The sequence below is a fragment of the Zootermopsis nevadensis genome, unplaced genomic scaffold (assembly GCF_977971745.1).
Source record: "Zootermopsis nevadensis isolate Lab colony 2312 unplaced genomic scaffold, Znev_1.0 Znev_ptg000025l, whole genome shotgun sequence".
Classification (NCBI taxonomy): Eukaryota; Metazoa; Arthropoda; class Insecta; order Blattodea; family Termopsidae; genus Zootermopsis; species Zootermopsis nevadensis.
The window spans coordinates 9,403,343-9,427,342 of NW_028259157.1; the positions used below are offsets into that span (position 1 = coordinate 9,403,343).

At 35.3% G+C, this 24,000-nt stretch overlaps 1 protein-coding gene across 3 annotated transcripts; it reads left to right on the top strand.

Annotated features, from left to right (window-relative positions):
- Positions 1 to 24,000, top strand: LOC110832566 (ubiquitin carboxyl-terminal hydrolase MINDY-2). Of its 3 annotated transcripts, none has more exons than XM_022069674.2 (11): positions 1 to 457; positions 542 to 672; positions 1,358 to 1,895; positions 3,100 to 3,206; positions 3,415 to 3,605; positions 4,956 to 5,098; positions 6,856 to 6,912; positions 10,463 to 10,653; positions 16,857 to 16,955; positions 18,857 to 18,998; positions 19,497 to 19,865. In XM_022069674.2, the coding sequence occupies exons 3-11, from the start codon at positions 1,371 to 1,373 to the stop codon at positions 19,509 to 19,511; spliced, it is 1,470 nt and encodes a 489-aa protein (XP_021925366.1). In that variant the 5' UTR covers positions 1 to 457; positions 542 to 672; positions 1,358 to 1,370; the 3' UTR covers positions 19,512 to 19,865. The 3 variants fall into 3 exon arrangements, with proteins under 3 accessions (XP_021925366.1, XP_021925367.1, XP_021925365.1); XM_022069673.2 differs by having other exon boundaries at positions 2 to 457; positions 19,779 to 24,000; XM_022069675.2 differs by lacking the exon at positions 6,856 to 6,912 and having other exon boundaries at positions 19,779 to 24,000.

The following is a 24,000-nucleotide window of genomic DNA, read 5'->3' on the forward strand; positions in this document are numbered from 1 at the left end:
TGGTAAAGTCGGAATTTAATAAAGAGTTGTTTCTGGTAACAGTACGACCTCCAGTTGCATATCTAAGTAGTCTGGGGTTGTCGATATCATTTGTGTCAGTTAAATAAAAGAGTAGAAACTAGCTCTTTAAGTATAAATGCAAATAATATATAACGATGCAGGGATTTTGCACACTACATGAATCACTTGATATATCACGGATTACGGAGTTTAGTCTTCCTGGAAAAAGCAATGGCAGCACAGTATACACGTGACGAGATATTATCAGCAGACAGTACAGAGTTGCGTATGTGCGTGTTTTAATCTGTGCTGCTAGCATTCGTTCCCTTCTCCGAGGGTCTCCGTAGTTTTTCGTGGGAGAAACCGTGCTGTAAAATTGTGGAGGTTTGGTTTTGAGTGTTTGATGATTGAAAAGGGATGTGAAATGTTATGATGACAGATTTAATCAATTTATGTTGTAAGTATATAGTACATAGATTAGATTAGATTTTGAGGTGTTTCTTGTGTAATTATTCTTTAAACACACACTATTTATTTACAGATTACTTAGAGTGGCGAAGTAATATCAATACAGCTACAAGAATACAGGAATAGTATTTTTATAAAATTGGCGTTTATATGTGGTTTCAACTCCAATGCATTCCGTGGTCCGTCCTAACCTATAAATACAAGGTAAGATTGGTAAGAGGCAGACATGTGAAATTCTTACAAAGTTTTGGTCAGAAAATCTGAAGAGAAGATACCAGTTTGAATAAATTGTCGTAAATGTCAAGATAATATTAAAATTAATCTGAAAGAAGGAGTTTGGGAGGGTAGTGCAGACTGGATTGTCCCAAGGTTGAGACCTTTGGTAATGAATGTTTTGGTTCCATTAGAGGCAGTGAATTTATTGACTAGCTGAGTGACTTGTTGCTTCTCAAGAATATCTTTACTCTGTAGAGTTTTGCATGCATATATTTATTTTCATAGTCTTAACCAGTCGCAAATGTACAGTATATACAGCAATTAAAAATGTTAAACTGAATTTATATTTGCATTACAATTGAAAATCTGTAAATTTTGTGTTTGTATTGGCAGTAAATACTGTATATGTAGGATTTGAGGTTTTTGTGGTGGTGGATGTGAAGATGGCTGTCTTGTGGGTTGTAATGCCATGTAGTCGGTAGAAGTTTATCAGTGTATCAGAGGTATGTACTTCCCTCATCATCAGGGTGGTGATGATGGAGGAAGTAAGGATATCTAAAATGCTGGCAAACTTTTACCAGACGACAGGGCATTACAACCAAGAAGACACCCATCTTCAGTAGTATATGATTTATGAAATTGAATAGTATTAACTATTGTATTGTATCTGTAGGTTTTGGTACACAATGGCAGAGCCTAAAGATCTGGACAGTCTGGGTTCCAAGGACAAGTCTCAGAATATTGAGGATGTTGGTGAATGTCACATAGCTTCTTCTGTGGACCATTCTTCAGATTCATGTCTGGTTGAGAAAGAGGAGGAGAGGATTCCAGAGGAAGAGAGGGGGAATGAAGATGTTTTGGAAGGTAGAACAGAAATAGAAGAACAGTTGGATAAAATCTCTATCAAAGACTCGCCCAAAGAAGAGGATCATAAGGAGCCTTGTTGCACAGAAGTAGACTGTACACCTCCATTAAAAAGTGTTAAGGAAAGAGACATAGATGATTGCATTTACCACCTAAAATGGATAGTGTGGCATGACCGGAAAGCACCCATAGTAACACAAAATGAAAATGGACCATGTCCTCTGATCGCTATATCAAACATTTTATTGTTGAAAGGGAAGATCATGCTTCCTTCTGCTATGGAAATTATAACAGCCAAGCAGCTTATGGAATATATTGGGGATATGATACTCCAGAATGTCCCTAAGGTAAGCACCATATATTGTATACCATTATTGGAACTGGTTGAGAAATCAGTTTTGGAAACAAATCCTATGAGGCTATATTGGAATCACGTTTTAGGGAGAATTGATAAATTTTTTGAGCTCCATAGGAACAGGAATGTTCTTGATCAGTAATGACAGGGACTGATATGAAGGGTTTTACGTATGTATTTCTATGTTTCTTAAGTTGTATTATCATGAATTTGGCCATTGCTACTGTTGGTAAAATGACTGCAGGCAGTTGCAGGCTATACAATGTTTAAGTAATCAAATGCTGAAAGTTTGATAATATCAGATTAAACATAGTATTGTGAATGTGAATGATGAATTGGAAGGTTGTGAGAACAAGTAGCTGTAGTTTTTTATTACTGTTCTGGAATTTTCTGAGGGAGACTAAGGATAACCATGAAATATTTGAGGATAATTGGTCCTTCACTGAAGTGTCAACTAGATACTTCAGATTGTTAGTCATACATTTCAGCTGTTGTAACACATAATATATTTGCTTTGATGGACATCTGTTTCAAGGATTCAAATTGCCTTCACTGTTTTTCTAACCCTTATACTCTCTCCTAGAAGTCAGATACTGAAAACAGAGGTAAAAGTATATTTGATTGCTGATGTGAATTATTTAGAGATTAGGTTCACCATCAGTATATCATTACATACATTGTTAGTGTTGTGCTAATGAGAATTCATCACTCATTTTCATTGTGTTAAATATGGGAATGTATAAATTGCAGGAAATGCAAAAATCATTGTTATCATAGTATTGTCTGTGTCGAAGCTTCATACATGCTCTTCAGATCAAGACTTATCACCATGATGATGGAGGTAGTAAGGACCTCTGAAATGTTGGTAAACTTCTACAGACTACATGGTGCTACAGTGCAGAAGATGGCCATCTTCAAAATGAAAAGTTGATCAATCAAAAAAATGATTGTGATAGACCTGGCAGTTTTAAATTAAACAACACTTATTTTATTGGAACAAAAAGCACTGAAATGGCAGGAAAATTAGTGGGACTAAACAAAGTTAGATGTAAACTGTTGTGAAACAACATTCTGGAAACACAAATATAAGGTTTTATTATATGAAACAAGAATGTAATTATTATGCTTTAACATTCAGGGTAATAGTAACATAATATTATTCACTTGCACCATATTAATCCTAAATCTTATTTCAGAATTTGACTTTGCCCCGTCAGTTGAACTATGAGCAGAATATGCATGATGCTATTGCTGTTCTTCCAAGACTCCACACAGGATTAGATGTCAATGTCAAATTCACAGGGTAAGTTTAAATTGTTTATAGGCTCACTAACTTCCTTGGTTATGCTGATCTGGGAGGTGCTTGTGGAAAGAAAATGTATTTCTAAAAGCTGATGCAGTGAAAGGACTACTTTCAATGGTTTTACTGCTATGTAACAACTTTATAGACTGGACAATGGAATTGTGAAGTTTTTGATTGTTTTTATCCTATTTTCTTGTCTCTTCCACAGAGTACAGGATTTTGAATACACACCAGAATGTATAATATTCGATTTGCTCAACATCACCCTTTATCATGGATGGCTTGTTGACCCACAGTGTCACGATACTGTAAATGCACTTGGGTCTTTGGGATACAACCAAATAGTTGAGAAGATTATCCTTAACAAGTGTTCAAGTGAGATTGATTTAGTTACTGAAGGTAAGCAATTATATATTGTTATTTAGATTTTGTGCATGCAGTGTAAGATCCAGGTTAGCGCAGTTATTGTAGTGACTGGAAGACTGGAGTTTGATTCCCGGCGGGAGCAGAGAATTTTTCCTGTAGCCTCGGCATCCAGGCCGGCTCTGGGGCCCACCCGGCCTCCTATCCAATGGGTACCGTGGTACTTTCTTGGGGATAAAGCACAGCTGGGGCATAATGCTGATCACTCACCCCCATCTAGTGCAAAGGTTGAGAATGAGTAGGAGCTATTCTTCCTCTCCTCCCAAGTGCTTACATGGCATATAGTGGGATGGATTTACTTTACTTTCTACATGCAGTGTAAGTCAGTAGTGTAATAATGAAATGTGGCTTTGGAATTATTACTTGCCAGTTACCAAAATGATGGGGTTTGGATGATCATCTTACATGATACTTTTAATAGATGAAGTTACTGGTACTCAGATGTAATTTATGTTTTGTATTTGTATGTATTATGAGCCGGGATAGCTCAGTCAGTATAGTGACTAGCTACGGGCTGGACGACCGGGGTTCGATCCCTGACGGGGGCAGAGGATTTTTCCTCTAGCCTCTGCGTCCAGACCGGCTCTGGGGCCCACCCAGCCTCCTCTACAATGGGTACTGGGGTCCTTTCCCTGAGGGTAAAGCCGGCCGGGGCGTGATGCTGACCACTCACCCCCATCTAGTGCCGAGGTCAAGGAAGAGAGGAGCTATACCTCCTCTCACCCCAAACGCCTACATGGCGTATAGTGGGACAAACTTTACTTTTTCTTTTTATTTGTATGTATTATTGATTTCCATGTTCATTATGTCTGAGAACTACTGTCTTATCCTTACTTTTTCCAGAGGTTGTGATGTTTTAACACTTCAAGACACGTTATTGTTTATGTTCAGTCACTGTCTTTTTAACACTGCTTCGTTAACATTTTCACCGTTGTTGATGCAAGTGTTCTGACAGAAGAAAAGAGCACACTGTGTGTCATGGATAGAACAGTTTCACAAGAATGTAGCTTGCTATATCTATCTGCCTACCTATCTAGATCTATTTTCACTGTCAGTGATATACAGGTGAGTCAGAAGTATGTTTTTAAACATACTTCTGACTCATCCTGTATTTATGTAGGTTAGGTTGATCTTGAAAGCAGTTATGGTCTTTACCTTTTTAATTTTATATGCAAGAACTTTGTATTGAAATGTGTGGGGATTGAATAATGATATCTGTGATGTGAAACGTGGTTAAGGCACCATAACTGTGTTGCATATAGAGAGAGAATTTAAGTGGGTGTGTGGCATTTTGAGTAAATGACTTCTGTTTTGATTTTGTTGAAGCATTGGTAGCAGAAGAGTTCCTTGAGCGCACTGCCTCACAGTTGACTTACCATGGGCTGTGTGAGCTGAATACAGCTATGGGGCATGATGAACTTGCTGTATTATTTCGGAATAATCACTTCAGTACGATATTTAAAAAGAAGGTAAGCTTTTTTGTAGTGATTTTATTTTAACTTTAATTTATGATTTATAAATGAAGTTTGGAATTGCTTAACTGCATAGTTTGTAAATTGTAGTATGTTATTTTATTATAGATATGTAGTGATGTTGGTTTTTGTACAGTCATGCTATAGACAATCTCATTACTTCAGTTGTAAAGGAACATAATTAATGTCTAAAATATTTGTTGTGCAATGATGGAAGCGGTAAGCCTGAATATAATAAAAGTAATGTATGATACATTTAAAAATCATCATGATTTAGATGATGTGGAACACATTTTATTATGTATATTGAAGCTGAAAAATATGGAAAAACTCATTTGTATCATCTGGCAGATGGAAATATGTTTTAAAAAACAAAGGGTTACTATACTTATTTAACTGTCAGTGTCAGAATTTTACATGACAGTTATAAAAATGTTGACTGTTGATAAAAGTGCGAAAGAAAATTGTGAACTTTTTTTAATTTCTGAGGATTCTTCCTTTTGTTAAATTAATAGAAAATGTTCCCTCCAGGTAGAGTTAAGACCATATCCATTTGTGAATCAAATGATTGTTGGTCATCATTGTGGATTCTGTTGTAATAGGTTAGCTACTGATCAAAACTTTGTTAAGAAATTTACCATCCTTTATGGAACCCAAAGGTTCATTACTGTATTAAAGAGCCTGCCACTAGTACATATCTTGAGCCATATCCTTCCAACTTAGTTCACATTTTAATATATTTTATGCTCAGATCCTCTGAGGAGTCTCTTTCCTACAGGATTTTCAACAATAATTATATTCATACTAGAGCAGGGTGCTCCTTTCGGAGCTCATAGGGGGGGTTGGTCAAGTTTGTAAAACGCAACCAACCTTGTGTAAGAAACTAAACTGACCCCCGAGAATTGAGGGTTAAAACAATTGACCAACTCCCCATTCTGGGGGGGTTGGTTGGGTTTTAAAATCTTGAGTAAGACACTAAACTAACCCCCTTTGGGGGGTTAGTTTAGTGTCCTATTCAAGTGTTTTAACCCTTGAGTAAGAAACTAAACTAACCCCCACCCCCGAATGGGGGGGTTAAAACACTTGACTAAGGGGGGTTGGTTGCGTTTTAAAATCTTGAACAAAACACTAAACTAACCCCCTTTGGGGGGTTAATTTAGTGTCTTATTCAAGTGTTTTAACCCTTGAAGAGCAGTATGACTTGGATGAATATTATTATTAGTATCAGATTACCTTGTTGGTGTTGGTAACGTCTATCACTTTTCTTCATTTCGTAAATAGTCTAATGTTGCTGTTCAGAGGCGATGTGTTGCTTGTAGAGCAATGATAATGCGACTGGCTTGGTACTAAGCGTTATTTGTTTACTCGGCATTGTTGTGTTGTACTCGGCATTGTTGTGGAACACAACAATGCCGAGTAAACAAATGTAAGGTGGCATTGTTGATGACATCATTTTTTGACGACAACGACTAATCACAAATTTTTATAGTAATAAGATTCATTGCCCTGATGACGGAGGCAGTATGACCTTTGAAACGTTGGTTAACATTGACCAGACTACACAGCGCAACAACCCAGAAGACAGAAATCTTCATACTCACCGCTGTGAAAACCTCAAATCTTACACTTAATGGCTTGTCTAAACATATTAATTCCTTTTGACTGTGCAGGAAGTTGCACTATCTACACAAATATTATTTATTTATATTGTTATGTAGTATGTATACAATGTTGACATTAACATTCATCACCAGGTGTGTGGCCCTGTGGATGAAGCCTCTTCAAGTTTGTTGGGCATGTCACAGGAATTGGTGAGTGGAGTTCGTTGGCCATTAATTTGGTTTGCTTTCTTCGCATGCTTTCAGTAAATGTCCAACTTAATGTTACTTAAGTCTGCATGTATTTCATGTAACAGCATTAAAAGGTAAAAAGCAGGTCCTTCAATATTAATTTTCTCAAATCATTGAATAAATTGGTTTTGTATGAAAACATAAGCAATTCAGACCTTGTTGCAGATTCATCACACTGCTTGTACAGCCACAGTTACACCCACAATGGGAGATTATACAGCTGCTTTGAAATATTAATGGTACAGAGAGTATTATGTTATATAAACTTTTTTCTGTAAATACATATTATGATTCAGACTTTTTGTGGTGGAGGGAAGATTATTGAATAGCCTAATTCCAGTATAGTAAACTCCTTTTTTGTATTTATTGAGTGTATTGTTTAGCATATGAAAGTTATATCTGTATCTTATATTGTGGATATCTGAGTTTGCAATGTTTTGTGTTGTCCATTACAAATTATAATGAGAACTAGAGCAGGGCGCTCCTTTCGGAGCTCCTAGGGGGGATTGGTCAAGTTTGTAAAACGCAACCAGCCTTGGTTAGTCCCAAAGGGGAATTAGTTTAGTGTCTCATTCAAGTGTTTTAACCCCTGAGTATGAAACTAAACTAACCCCCCCCCCCCCCCCCCCCCCGAATGGGGGGTCTAAACACTTGACCAACCACCCAAAGGGGGTTGGTTGCGTTTTAAAATCTTGAGTAAGACACTAAACTAACCCCCGTGTATAAACAAATATAAGGTGATATTGTTGATGACGTCATTTTTTGACGACAACGATGGCTAATCCTTTCGGAGCGCTTCCTGTAATCTGATCTTTTACTTCTTTACGTCGCTGATCAGAGGCCAACAGTTCTTGGTTAGTCAACTATCTACTTCCAACCCCACCCTTGCAAATCTTCGTCTGTTTTTCTACGTGTGTCGTTAATATGGTCTCGTTTATCAATGTAAGTCTTCTTTCGTTTTTCTTTATTTGTTAAATATGTCTGATGTCTTAGTTCTTTACGTCGCTGTTCAGAGGTCAACAGTTCTTGTTCAGTCAACTTTCAACGTACAGCCCCACCCCTGCAAATCTTCTTCTTAAAATTGATCATAAAGTCAGTTTTCATAATAGTTTTCATAATCGTAATATATCGAATGAGTATCAGTTTACCTTGTTGAAGTTGTTGGAGTTGGTACTTCAAATACTTGATAATGTCTTCTTTCACTTTTCTGATGTTTTAGGCCAACTGTCAGTCAATATTCAAGAATGCTAAGTGCTGCTTCTGGAGCAGTGATAATGCGACTGGCTTGATATTTTTTGATTTCTTTGTTGTGAAGCGTTATATTTGTTTACTCGACATTGTTGTGTTCCACAACAATGCAGTGTAAACAAATGTGTAAACAAATATTTGTTGACATTGTTGATGACGTCATTTTTTGACGACAAATTGGTTGACGACAACGGGGAATCACAAAATTTTATAGTAGATAAGAATTTGCTGGCTAGTGGAAAAATATTAAATTTTTTAAACAATTCCCTGCATGAGGCTCTTCTTTTAGTTCCTGCCGTTATTCTAATGATTTTCTTTTGGATGTAAAATACTTTTAGTTGTCTTTTGATTTTCCCCAGAAAATAATTCCGTCATCTTGCCTTGCTAGGAATTGAAGCCTGGTCATCCAGGACATAGCCTATTCACTTTCCTGACAGCTGTTCCAGCATCTAGTATATGACATATTAAAGGAAAGTAATTTTGTTACGCGGTATCAGGACTAATTCAATATGGCCACAAATTTGGCAGCACATACTGTGTTTGCATGAAGCAATGGTTGTAGAATTCTCATGTATGGTTTAATGTCAGATTTAGCTAATTTATGTCATGTAGAAAGATTGAGAACTGCCGGGATCGTAGTAGCATTGAGGTTCATGGAATTTAAGAGTGAATAGGCATTGTGATGGTAGCATGGGCTGTAATTTGGTGTCGGTAATTTTGTCCTAATGCGATGGTTTGGTGATTATGGTGGTTTAAATGTAAGTGCAGTGCATGAAAGGTTAATAATGTCTGACTTGTGATGGTGGTGTCAGTGTAGCGGTGAAATTGGTCATATGTATGTTTGTAGTGATGATGTTATATTATGATATTGGTGACTTTCTGGTTGACAGAATTGTGATTATGATTTTTGTGGTAGTGGCTGTGTCAGTGATACATGTTAATATTTTACTGAAATTTGTGTTATGTTAATTAATATCTCTGAAGTATTAGAATAAGTTGAATGTTTTCTTAGAATTTCCGTGAAACTTTAGCAGAAATCAGATTTCTTACTGGCTATAAACAGTCTACAGACTGATTACATACATTTATATGGTCGTGGGAGTGTTATTATTGAACACAGTCAGTTGTTTGGAAATTAAAAAATATACAATATTTTGGAGGCTGATTTAGAGTCTTCAAATAAAATGGTACATTGTGGATACTCTCAATAAAACTTGCCCGTTTTCAGCGGTCTCGTAGATTTGGTAATCCTACCGTCTACTTGAATACGGTCGCAGAATCAGCTTGTTTCTCCAGAAAATATCCAAATTGTCACAAATCTTTAAAATCACTGCTTGATATTGGTGACCTGAAATGCCTACACTATTTTAAGTGCATTACCTTAAAGAAACACTGGTATTTGCTATTAGGAACTGATAAAGTATTATTGTAAACTTTAAAGGTTAATGACCTAATAAGTTAGCATTATGTTTTATAACATGGGAAAGAATTCTTTAGATTCCTGATGTTTGCTATTACCATAGTTCTCACACACACTTTTTATCACTTTCCAAGTGTTTGTCAATCTACAAGCTGTGGCTACATGTGACCATTATCAGGTTTTCATGTGTTTGTGTAGTCATTGCACTCATGTTAAGAACGAAATGTTATTTTCATTCCTAATAGTCAATAACATGTTTTCTAAAATATAATACATTTTAAGCATTTAAACCAAGAATGAATGTAACACTTGATTTTTAACATGAGTGCAATGACTACGTAGACACGTTGAAACTGATGATGGGTGTGTGCAGCCAAAACATGTAGTCCAAGAAACACTTGGAAAGTGGCAAATAGTGTATGAAAGTGATGTATTAACAAACACCAAGTATCTGTAGATGTTGCATTATAGAACAAAGAATTCATACCTGTAAGATATGAGGTTTTCACAGCGGTGAGTATGAAGATTTCTGTCTTCTGGGTCGTTGCGCTGTGTAGTCTGGTCGATGTTTACCAACGTTTCGGAGGTCATACTGCCTGCGTCATCAGGGCGATTCATCGCAGTATGACCTCTGAAACGTTGGTTAACATCGACCAGACTACACAGCGCAACAGCCCAGAAGACAGAAATCTTCAATTCATACGTGCTTTACTCTTTGCTGTTTGCTTGCTGTCTTCCCACTCATCCAGCTGTCGATTCACCACTTGCCTGTCTCCCTGCTTTTCCATCTGCCACGATTGTTGTGTGCTAACTGATGAATCATTGGTTGCACTTTGGTTGCAGAATGAACTGTTCCAGTTGGTGACAGACCAGGGGTTTTTACATGAACCTCGTGTAGTGTGGGAAACATTATCAAACATAGAGGGTGATGGCATGTTTGTAGATGGCCGGTTTGTGACGGTGCCACCCAAGGCGTCTGGGCCATATCGCGCACTCGCCGTCGATGCATCTGAAGACCAGCAAATCAATCATGAGTGAGTTTGGATAATTAATAGACACAAGAACAGAGCTTGGGAGAGGCAGTGGTTTGTGATCGAAAATGGGGGAATGGGGAAGGACATCCTGATTGGTCTTAAACAATTTATCAAAAGCAATTAATTGTTTGTAAATGAACATGGGTGCACATGAAAAAATTATTTAGTACTTAGATTGCATTGACATACGCTGTTTTTGCCATGTAGTTTCCCTGATTTTTGACTTCATTTGTGTTGTGAAGGAGGGTAGCTGTGTGGTAAATACCATATATCAATGCAATCTCATAACAGACTTCACTTATTTTTCATTCATACCCACAAATTAAGCTATAATATGCATAGTATATAGATCCAGTGAATTATTTGCACATTTGTAGATGTATGAAATCGAATCGTTCTTCGTCACAGTTCTCTGAATGTTAACATTGACGGCAATGACATTCTGATCTCCAGTGATTATACCCGACTCTTTTTCAACAACTGACTATTTCAATTTGCTGTAGTAGTCTGGTCCAAGGTGACTGTCTTCTGTAGTCTAGTCCTTGTAGTCATCAGGCGTTGATGATGGAGACAGAAAGCACCTCTGAAACATCAGTCAGTCTTACCAGACTACTTGGCACAACACCTCAAAAGATGGCCATTTTCATACTCATTGCCATGAGGACCTGAAATATAACTTCAGTGTGGTACAATTTTTTATGGGTTACTTGACAGCTCAATCATGCCCATATATCACTGGCGTTTGTGTTGTTTGCATTTGTTTGTGGTGTAACCTGAATGTGGTGGAACCATTGCAAGACATGAGACAAAATATAAAGAAGAGTTTGTAAAGTATAAGGTTACCTCTAATTGTTAATGGAGGAGAAAGACTGCAGTGTGCTTGACATGCTGTGAGGTGCTGGAAAATAAGTCGTTCAAATTAAATGAATTACTACAACATATGAGAACAAAATATGGATCTCTTGCTGATCATGGTGCAGATATTTTTAAAAGAAATGCTAAAGATGTAAAGAAATCTAGACGTCAAGAGATGTGGGTCCTACTAACAGAAAAATTCTACTGCCTTTTAAGTTTGTATTTCGTTGTGTAAAGAAGTGCAAAGCCTGAAAAACGCCACTCACTAGGACTTCCTTATGTCCTGATAAGAAGTGATTTTAATTAAATTGTATCCACGGTCTTTGTGAAATTACACAATCATGCAAAGAATTCAAGATAAGTCATATTTTACAACAAGTGGCTTATGAAATAAAAAGTAGTCCAAATAGTTTGCTAATTATGAATCTTGATGAAACAAAAAGAATTATGATTTGAAGCTTTCTTAACTAAATAAAATCTTCTGGGTTTCATCTTTTAACCATCTGATGTGATTGATCACCTGAGAAGATTTTATTGAATCGATATATGTTGCAACTTTAGCTCAGCTTCTTGTTACATGAAGTATGCTCAAAATGAGAATATAAAAACGAAGTTTTTGTTTTTGGGAGTCTTTGGAAACTACAGTGACTGCAAGAGATATTTTTAAAAAAGTGTCTGACTTTCTGAAGAACACATTGAATAGAAAAACTGTTGTGAATTTTGCACTGTGGAGCTGCTGTTTTGTTGGGCTGCAGATCTGGGCTTCAAGATCTAATAAATATTGTGGCTCCAAATGCCATTTGCATTGATGCAACTACTTTCTTGTTGGGATGCAGATGTGGCCTTCAGATTTTGATAAAAACTGTAGCTCAAATAGCTGTTGGCACTCATTGCATGATTTTTAAGCAGGTGTTTACTGCAAGACCTTACCCTCAGGTTTAAAAAATTATGTATCTTGTCATTCATGCAGTGAATTCTGTAAAATCTAGTGCTTTAATTTCAAGAATTTTCAACAAGTTGTCATTCAAAATGGACTCAGCATCAACAGAACTGCTACTTCATACAGAGATACATGTATGACTTACATGAGGAACTGAGAGAATTTTGAAGATTTCTGTCTTCTGGGTAGTCTGGTAGATGTCCATCTACCAGATTACATGGCGCAACAACTCAGAAGACAGCAATCTTCAGACTCTTCGCCATCAAAGCCTCAAATCCTACTGAGAGAATTTATTTAAAATAAAGTGAAAATGGAATGTGAGGATTTGTTCAGCTAAGATGCATTAGTGGTACCCACTCATGCATGCCATCTGTGATGTAATGGTATAGTTAACACATTCGTGTACTGTGTTATTTTATTTTATTTTATTTATTACGTAACATTAATTTATTTCTTTGCTGATAGTCCTTTCTCTAGTCATACCAGATTAATTAGTAAGTTATGACAACATTCTAATTAACCCTTTCAAGTTTACTAGAAGTAATTTCCACAGTTTAAAAATGTATTGATGTAAATATCTTTTCCTTAATGTTTTTCCATGACAGGGATAACCCATGTACTTTAAAATTCAATTATTTGATAATTTGGACTTGAAAGGGTTGGTTGTAGTCCTTATGGTTTGTTCAGTTTTTACTTGTTTCCATATTTTTATTTTTCCAGAAGATTGCTTATGATATAGTGCTGTATAATGTTGTTACAGTAAATGTTGCTATATTTGAAATAAAAATTACGCTTCCAAATGAAATGGTGCTGTTTTAAAAGATCTGTGATTAATGCATTTTTCAATGCAGTATTTTGATATTGTGTTCAGTTTATTTTAGAATTTTTTATTATCATCTGTAATGCCAGGATGCAAAAGTTCTTGAAATATAGTTACTAATCGTTGTTGACTATTGAAGTAGGATGAAGAGTTTTGCATAGACAGAGGTGAATAAATATTTACGTGAAAATCTGATACTTTTTATGGAATTATTTTAAGAACATTTCTCATTTGTAGTATTTTAAAGCAGCGAGGCAGTTCTCACTCTTATCATCACATTCATTTGTAACATTGGTATGCATTTCAGCTCCATTGATCTTAGTATTTGGATCAGATTGAAGTGTTGTATTACACTTTGATTATGTTTATTTTCTGCATTTGCCGTGTCTGCATGTTACATGACACTGGCTCTTAGTGTTGAGCTGTTTGTGGTGGGAAATATATTGCACAGCAGTTCCAGTAGCAATTGACTGACATTGCAGAGGTGCTTACTGCCTCCATCATTAGGATGATAATGTTGGCAGCAGTAAATACCTCAGGAACGTTGGTTAATTTCTGCCGGACTACACAGTGCAACATTCTATAGGAAAATCATCTTCAGATTTTAGAATGGTGTATAATTTTCATTCCTGCAGGTTACAATTTATTCTGGTCATTAAAGTGTTTATAATTATGTCTATAATTATTAGATTTTCACCTTGGTATCTTCATTTTCATCTCTTTCAGTGTAATGAGCATTGTCATACATCATTTATGGGAATTTGTCAGATTTATTGGGAGAAATACTTCTGGTCATGAGTATAGAAATTTATTGGTTTCAAGAAGGATATTGAGATGCTCAAAAATAATGTCACGAATTACCATTCACTATGGCCCTCACGTTCACACAGCCTAAGGTCCAAGTATTTTAAGCTGTACAGCTGACAGCCATATGTGTCAGCAGTTCAAGCAGTGAAAGTAAAAACCATTATGAAATTTGTCTTAATTCTCTGTTTTATTAAAACTGTCCAAGTAAATATGAACATAATAGACGTGAACTAATGAGAATACATAGGAACTGAGGAAAATTGTGTTTATTAGAGATAAATAATAAATTACATTTTAAAAAAAGCCTGAATATTTTGAATTTGCACTTTATAATTTAGAATATGGCCATTTATAATCTCTTACTTTATTTTGGAAAGATGTGTCATAGAAAGTAGAATATGCTTTCCTAATGACTGCCGGTAATTTTGTTTCCAAACAATATGTGCACATAGAAATGTTTTATATATGTTCTGTCTTTCATATAATTGAAATTTCTAACAAGTAGAAGTTTATTGTTGTACCAGCTTCAGATAAATTGTATTCTTCTATGTGATTATGTTTACTCAGTTTTGTAAATGTAGTGTTTTCTCACTTGGGCAAAAGTATATATAAATGGTAGAAATACAGTCTTTGTCTCCACTCCTTTCAGTTCAGCATGCAGTCATAATGATTTCATGATGTGAAAATGCGTATTTTCCAGCTTTATTTATTTTGTAGCTTTCCAGTGCAATTAAATGTTGACAAAAACTTTCATTTTAACAATTTCATTATTCTAGGGGCATCCATGAACAAGTCACACCAATTAACAGAAAATAAATTAGAAAAATGTGACTGGTTTAGTTGTTTTTGTGGTTAAGACTTATTTTTGTTTTTTCTGTTTGATGAGCCTTGTAGTTGATGCTCTGCACCTGTGAAGATGATTTGTTGATTTGCAGAGCTAGCATGATGCTATTGCACCAACCTACTCAGTGTTATTTTCAGTACCTTTATTGGTATTGATTTTTATTTATTGAAGATATAGATCAGTTCTTGAAAACTAATCCGCAGTACTGCTACCTCACTGTTTATTAATAGTAGGAAGAATATTACACTTTGTAAAAGCAATTAGATTTCTGTGAATTTCATAAGAAATTTGTTTAAATGTTGACTTTATGAAATCTATATTTTGCATTTTGTGTAATTTTTTGTATGAAAAAAATTAGTACATTTCACTTTAAGCTTTACATAAAGTACAAGATGAAACATGTTTGTGGATTGACCTGGACATAGGAATAGAGACTGTTAAAGAAAAGTCCTCATGGGCATCCAGGCAGGCATCTCATTGATGTACCAGCTAATGGACGACCTCTGTACAATAACTGTGCTGCTGGTACTACTGCACCACCAAGGCTGTAAACATTAAAGACCTGAATTTGTGGCATTTTAGCACTAGACAGACATGGAAGTCACATGGTGGCAAGAGTGAGCTCTGTTGCGGATGGTCAAACAACTTTTTAGCACACGGCGTCCAGCTTGTCCTGGAAATCGGAATGTGTGTTGTTGTTCAGCGTTAAACAGTTGTGTTTGAAATGAAATTAACCACATAGCATTTAATGCATATCTGCCCCTACCACCAAATTATGTTAAAGCCCACTGAATAGTTTAAAATAAAACGTGAACAAATGAATTGCAAGACAGTAGATATGATATTTATTGTGCACACTTCATTCAAATACTGTATAAACTCTGGCAGTGTCAGGATTGTTCAGTGGGTAAAGGCATTTATTTGTATAGCCATAAACTATAAGTGTGTGGCAGTGATGCAGATGAAGTCATATGTATTTGTGTTCTCCATAGTGTCTGTAGAAAATTTAAGGTAGTTTTGTACCCTTGTGACTCATTGATTAAGATTCTGAATGAAAGACATGTCTTTTTCCCCTAATCATCCAGTCATCAGGCTGTTTCCTTATTATCCCATCCTCAGTTTATAGGTTATGTAGTCACTAATTACATAGAAGTTCTGGCCTTTCGAAAGTTAATAATTGAAATTGGTAAAAGTAAAGTTATTTTTATGCATAGTACCATGCTATGAAAGTGTGTAAGGTCTGAATAAACCGTACATATTCCTAATCACAGCACTAGACAGTAGGGAGCAATCAGACTGCTGCTCTGACTTCCTTAACACAGAGCCAGCTTATGGACAACAGGGATGTGCCACAATTGATGACAGTCAGATAAACATTCTGAGTGGGATCCAGTTGTTCTGGATCAGAAATTATAAAGAGAAAAATCACAATACCACTGCTGGTACTGTAACCCAAACCACACATTCTCTAGTCCATTAGTTACTAATTTATCTAGGGCCAAGTTATGAATGTGTGGATCTTTACCTTCTTTCCCCTGATCTGTCATGGTGTAATGTTTATGCACTGGGATAGATTTCAAGTAGGATTGAGGTTTTAATGGCCATGAGTCTGAAGATGGCTGTCTTCTGGGTTGTAGCACCATGTAGTCTGGTAGAAGTTCACCACTGTTTCAGAGGTCTTTCCTGCCTCCATCATCAGGCAGTAAGTACTCATAAACTTCTACCTGATTACATGGTGCTACAACCCAGAAGACAGCCATCTAGGGAAAGATTTAACTGCACTTTGCTGTTGGTAAAAGTGATATACAGTATGGATCTGTCTGAAAATTACAATAGATTTGTTAGTGATATTGTTTCCAGCCTATCTATGTTTTGTTTCTGATTTCGGATTGGAAAGGGGTTAACACAATATGGGTAATTTGAGTGTGTGTTGTCAGTTACCTGGTGGCTTTGTCACTTCAAGAAGACCAGAAGAAGCAGCAAGAAAGTGAACAGGCTTGGGAGGAATTCAAACAGATGCAGGAGATCACGTCTGAGTAAGTGACACATCTGACAGCTATAAGTCGTTTGTTTCATCCACAGAGAGAGAGAGAGAGAGAAAGCAATTGCTTGCTTTTTATGCATGTAACCTGAAGTACACTGGTGTCTTCATAGATTCAGATGTGGTACTCTTAGTTGTATTTGAATTACTTGGTTTCTGTAGCTTCATATTTCTTGCTTACTTTGTCATTGCTGCCAACCCTAACTGTCCTCACTGGTTATGAAGCCAACCCAAAATAACTTTTTGATTGTTAAATGTTCTTCACACCATCCCTCAAATGTGCTTATCTTTTAATCTCTGAACAACTTTAAACTTTGGCACATAATTTGTCATTCAGTCATAAAGTCATACTTTTATACACTGAAATTAGATAAGACAAACATGCCTTTCACTTCCAACAGACTTGTGTTATGTGCCTTTCTGAATATTTGGTATGTGGTATCAGATTTGGAAGTTGTTACCCGAGAAGGTAAACTGTTTATCACAAAAACTGGTGAAATTCCTCCATAAGTCCCCATATATGCATGAAGTATTAATATCAGTGTTTGGACGGGAGGACTTGTCAGCTATGGCACTTTTGTTTGCTTGCATGCTCATATGGTGGCGAGTATAAAGGTCACTTTTCTGGGTTGTTATATCATGTAGTCTTGCAGCCCTGATTATATAATAGAGGTGGCAAGCACCTCTGAAATGACAGTAAACCTCTACCAGACTACACAGTGCAGCAACCTAGAAGACAACCATCTTCATAGCCTGATGCAGGAAGTCCTCTCTTGTGTATATTTTGGTCCTGTAAGTCATCTTTTTCATTTGATCCCATAAATAAAAGTAAGCAGGGTTAGGTCTGGAAGTCTTGATGTCGAGTATCAGACTATGATGACCAATGCAACAGTTTTTATAGCATTGATTTACTCAAGCCTTAACTTGACCAAAATGTGGAGGTGCCTCTCGCTGAGAGAAGATACCATGATTTTTCTCAAGAGGCACTCCTGCATTAAAAGCAGTAATTTATTTAACAGCAGTAACATCTTGTATTGCATTATTTATTCCATTTGTATGACAAAATTATGAAAGGACTCTTTTCTCATCTCTTTAAATATTGTGTTTCTCCTACAGTGATCTAGTCTTGGTGTATAAAGTAGTCAGTTACTTCAAGTGTTATGCGCACACCATTTTTATATATATATCTGTCTCTGCCACCATCTTTGTTTGTGTAGTGTAATGTACAGCCTGTTGGGTTATGTGTAAACAGCAACACAATTGCTAATGGATAAATTAAGGAATTGTTACTAAATGTGACCAGTTTATACATAATTACACCATTTTAGATAGTGTTTACTTGTGTTTGGTTTTGAAAACAATTAAGTTATTCTGCCCTTGCTTTATAAGGGTTGACATCTTTTTTATCCTTGTCCATCATTCAAGTTCTCTTTTAGTTACGTTTCAAAAACTGTTGGTAGGAAATGTACCAATTTCAGCGGCTGCATGGTGTAAGCTGCACATTTTTGTGTTGTGTGAAGGTATAGATTTCAGAATGGATTGATTCTCTTTTAAAGATTTCTGCTACCTGTCTAAATAGAATTTAAATATTCTCTATATTGGGGGGGGGGGGGGGGTTCAAGTGCTCAAATTATATATAGCACCAATAATGAAGAAGTAACAAATATATTAAACTCATTCTTCCTTAGTTTACTTCTTGCAGGTCATTTTATTTTTGGTTTGTTGACATCAGAAATATGTATCCTTCATTTTACTACATTCTGTAAAAATTAACATAATTTATTATAGATGTGAAACCTTGTGATGCGCCTTGCCATTCATCTTACAGGTCATGTGTGTATCCCACCACAAAAACTGATTTTGATACAGCTTGCAGCTGTTTTATTCTGTTTATAGTGAAGAGTTGTCTCATCATCTCCATGAAGATGAACAGCGACATGTGCAGAATCTAGTCCCTGTTGCTGCAATGTTACATGGTCACACCCGCCCATATGCTCATGCACAGCCCACTTCAGGGGACCGAAACAAAAAGGGATCGGTAAGTGTGCGCGCTATTTTACATGCAGTCCTGCTTGATGACACATTCAGTTTTGACTAGAGAATGGTTGGTCTTGTTTTGAACCTTTTAACTATTTGTGACTCAACTAAAGAAATTAATATTAAATATCAGAATAAATTTCTTGGTTTTGAGTCTATGCAGTTTTAGAGATATCATTGTGAATTATTTTCATATCAGAATTTTCAATTAGATTTGGGATTTCTTTATATATAAAGAGATAGTGTTCTGTTTTTAATTTTAAATAACCAAAATTTATGCTACAGTACCAAAATAATTCCTTGAATCTTGCTTGCATTAACATTGTTACATATTCAGCTCATGCCCAAAAGCCTAGAAACATTAAAGCTCCTCTGAATTCTACTTTTCACATATGAAAGAAAACTCATTTCAACTTCAATTGTAATATTATTTAATTAGAGATGCAAGCAAATCTGAATTTCTCTACTCTAAATTTTTAGAACATATTATTTTTACCAGGTTTTGACTTCATAACTGACTATCTACCTCTGTGAGCTGTCTTCGATCAACAGCCCGTTAAGCGACCCTTGAGATAAACCCGTGAGCAGCTGAGCAAACCGAGTAGAGAAAGTGGAATGGTTATAAGCTGAATTTCTGTTAACTGCTCAAAAAATACTCTGTACCATTGAATTTGCAGTGGAAACCAAGAATAGAATTATGGGATGAGATTCAGAAATCTTTGGAGTAAATACTACACATACTACACTCCCTTTGTAATTCCTGTGAATGTTTTTGTTTTAGTGCATCATCATCTGATGACAACTGACCCCACTCCATGTCTTACAACTACAAAGCCTTGGAGTTTATATTGTACATGGAAATGATATATATGAGTATATTTTAAGAGTATTTTACTGACACCAATGTGCTTTTTCACTGAATCTTCAATTTTCCATGATGGATACAAATTACTGTATTTTGTCTTAAAAGATGTAATTTATTATATTAATTTTTGTGTAATATTCAATTACAATTCTGTATACACAAATTTGAAATGAAGCAAGTGGTCATTGGGCTACATATTGGCGGTGCTATGATACAGTGTGGATGCATATGCAGCGCATTGTTCTTATTTCCATTGAGTGTATCTGTGGTATTAATATAGGACAAGAAAAGAAGTTGCTTAAATTTAAGACATGTATTATATCTGCGACATACATAAGTGAAATACTGTTCATACAGTTTAAATTTTGAAGTGTTGAATTTTCCCAGTGAATTACAATATAACTAAATTTGTGGACATTTCATTCTTATTACAAAACAAACAGCAAGTGATCCATGTAAAAATAGCTATGATGTATGACATAAGGCAGGGCCAGAACAGACATTTTACCATATGCTTAGATTTCATTCTTCTTTTTAGACAATCCACACAGAATTCTTCTCAGAAATAATGATTTAGAAATGGATTCATAGACATTAACCTTCTGTTTTGTCAGTATGTTCTAGCAGAGAATTTATTGTATAAATCCTTATAAAGCAATACCAGAAGTAAATAGATCAATTTTATTTTAAAGTAGCATCAAACCAGGCTTTTGGTAGGATATCTTCATTACATATAGTTTAACTTGTATGGTACCAAGAGGGAGGATGATTTGGAATGGAGTATAAAGATTTTTGATAGAAAATTCAGTTGACAATCAGAATTATATTATTAGATAATGAACTGGTGAAAATTGCTCTTTTTTCTTATTTTTTGGTCTTATATAAATGATGATAATTTGGAGGTTATGTGGCCACTGCAGCTTTGCAAGCACAAGACATGTCTCTTCCCTCATTCAAAGACATTGTGCTACTAATTTTGTGGATTGGAGGATGTGATAACTATTGACTCTCGGGTCTACCTTTCACTGCCATTTGGAAATAGAAATAAATTCTTATGGGTCATCATGCAGTACCATATATTTAACTCATTTACAAATCTTGCAATTTCTGTTTAGAAAATTCTGTTTTTATAGACATGCCTGAAGCATATTTTGTGTAGTTTTGTTCCATCATGGTTTGGTGTCAGAATGGGAAGTCATTGTTAGTCTACAGTGTAATTTTGTTTGTGGAAACCTGTACTCTTGTAATGTTTGTCACATTGACATGTGCTTGTTTGGATTTGTGTTTTTGATTTTCATAATCACAGAAGTGAAGTGCATGCAAGTTCATGTTCCCCTTTGCTTTAATGTAACACTGCTGGAAGTTTCTAATGAACTAATTCAAATTTTCATTTGTTATTGCAAATTCTACCTTTCTTGATGACTTTTGTTTATTTAAATTCTTCACTTGAGAAGTAGCTATTTCATTAGCTCCTATTCCTGAAGTACTGTGTGTATTTCATATGATGAACTATAATTTTTTGATTGTAGGTACAAGTATTTTACTTGCAAGATGGATTTGTATTACTGATTTGTGAAAAGTATTAAAGTAACATGTATAGGATTATAAGACAGATTCTGGAATTGAATTTTCTGATTATAAAAAGATTTTTCAAAATGTATTCCTCCCAGTATGTTGTAGAGGGTGGATGTCTTGTACAGTTCTGGCACTAAACCATCCTCAGAATGTACATATTTCTGTTCATATCATCTGTACTTATATGTTCTATGTGTTAGTGTGTGTGATCAAATGAGAGAAAGTGCAAAATTTTATGTGCACTAATGTGTACATGCATCCTTTGCAATTGAGGGACTGCCTATAATTTAACTCTTTGGAGTCACTTTATAATTTAATATTGTATATGCTTATTACATGTTATTTTGTAAGTAATTGTATATCATTGTTGACTTTTTAAACTATTTATCAGTACTGGAACCTAATGGTTGCAGTTGATCATGACTCCTACTTTGGAAGAAGTGTGACAGTACTGGATGCCTCATTGTAGAAGTTTGTACATATATAGTTGAATTTTCAGTAAACTTTTGTAAATACAATTAATGTTGAGATTTGATGTTCTCAGAGCAGTGAATATGTCATTTGTAGTCTTCTGGGTTGTCATGTCATGTAGTGTTGTACATGGTTACCAACATTCCTCCAAAACATCGGTAGCCACCTACAAAGAGTACACTTTATCACAACCCAGAAGACCACAGATGACAGAAATTAATGTTGTTTCCATTGCAATAGTTTATATTTTTACAGTATATGTTTTGAATGTACTCAGATGTGAATCGTACTATCGTTAGTGTGTACAACATCGCAGAGCGTGCAGATGCAACGGTAGTGGACAGTTTTAGATATATTTTTAATGAAACACTTCAGTTATCCAAATATTGTGTTGGTGATAAACTTTGTGTATATTAAACACTGGGGAAAATCTTTGGTTGTATATACCAGTCACTGACACACAAGTTAATTTCTTAGAATTGTTTTCAAAACCCCGCCTCGAGTAACAAATGTATTAATATTAAATTGTGAGTGTATGATTCTATTTCTCGCCAAAATAGATAGAACTGAAAAAAGTGTTGTTTTATTCATGATACAGAGAATGAACAACCGAATGCCAATGTGATATTTTCTGTAAATACAAACCAATAACTACAAATAATTACATTTCTCATATTATGCAAGTTGAATATTCAAAACTTTTCAGAAAAATGTAATAGTAATTCAGTCAGACTCATTTAGGAAAATGCTTGACAGTGGCAAATAAAGCCAATTATAAACAAGCACTAGAAACAAAACAAATTATTTTAAAAAAGCCAGTTATACTGTATAATAAAATTTAGATGTAACTGATAATATAGGAAACAGGGTCCAGATGTATTACATAAAATCTAAAGGGAACAGACAGCAGAAATGTTAAATACAAGTAAGATTATAAAATTTCAGTAAGCAAAAAAAAAATCTTAAAAGTAATTTCGTGCAGATCTAGCTGGGGGACTGACCTTGAGATGATGCCATATATTAAAAGTAAGGTAGTTCAATTGCCCTAGTAAGTGTATGTAGACTAACAGAATTCAGAATGCAAGCAGTTAATTTTGTTTTGAAAACTGAAGAATAAGGAGTAGAAAGTTTCAGTCTAGCTCATAGTTATTGTCACAGCGCATAAAATGCTGATATATTATGAGGCTGAAAATTTTGATTGAACTGTTTCATGTTTGGATGAATCTCTGTAATGTAGTTCCAGGCAACAGAAACATGCTGAAGTTTTGACTGCACATGGGTGGTATACAAAACTCAAAGGCTCTTAATAATAATTAATTATGATAATAACTGTAACTTAGCATGTTTTGTTCAAATATTTCTATCAGTACACAAAGGACAGGATATCAAACAGAGTAATACTTTGGAAGTTTAATGTTTTGTATAAAGTTTCTTTTTGAATATTTCCATTGCTTAAAAGTTTTTGGACATAATCTTGAATGCAGATATGGCTGTCTTCTGGGATGATATGATAATTCTGATGATGGAGGCAGTAAGCCTGTCTCAAATACGGGTTAATATCTACTAGACTACGTAGCGCAACATCATCTTTACATATGTCACTATGAGAACCTGAAATCTCACATAGTATTGAATGTATGTGCTGACAAAATGTTTGTAATTTACAGCATATAAAGGACAATTCAATACATACAATTTTTAGGTTAGTTTTGAAATCAGTCACCAGTCAAAGAATTGTGTATCTGAAGAACTGTAAAAGGTTAGAGGTTTGTTATCCAGTGTCACCACAAGGGAGTAAAGGAAACTGATGTAAATATATTATGATAAGTTAGGTAGTTGTATTATTTATAACAATTTGATGTCGCATTATTCACAGGCAGAAGTGACTGTAAGTATTACCTGTTTCCTGATTTACTGTTGTCAAAATTTCAGATTGCATTCAGTGATGGCTCATAATAAATTAAGATAATCAGCGAGGTATTTTAAAATGTTATGTTTCTTTTTTGAACATTTTAGAGCTTATTTAGTCAATCAAACTTATTACTTTATTATAGGAGTTGTGTAGTTGGATAATTAAAATTTGTCATCTTTG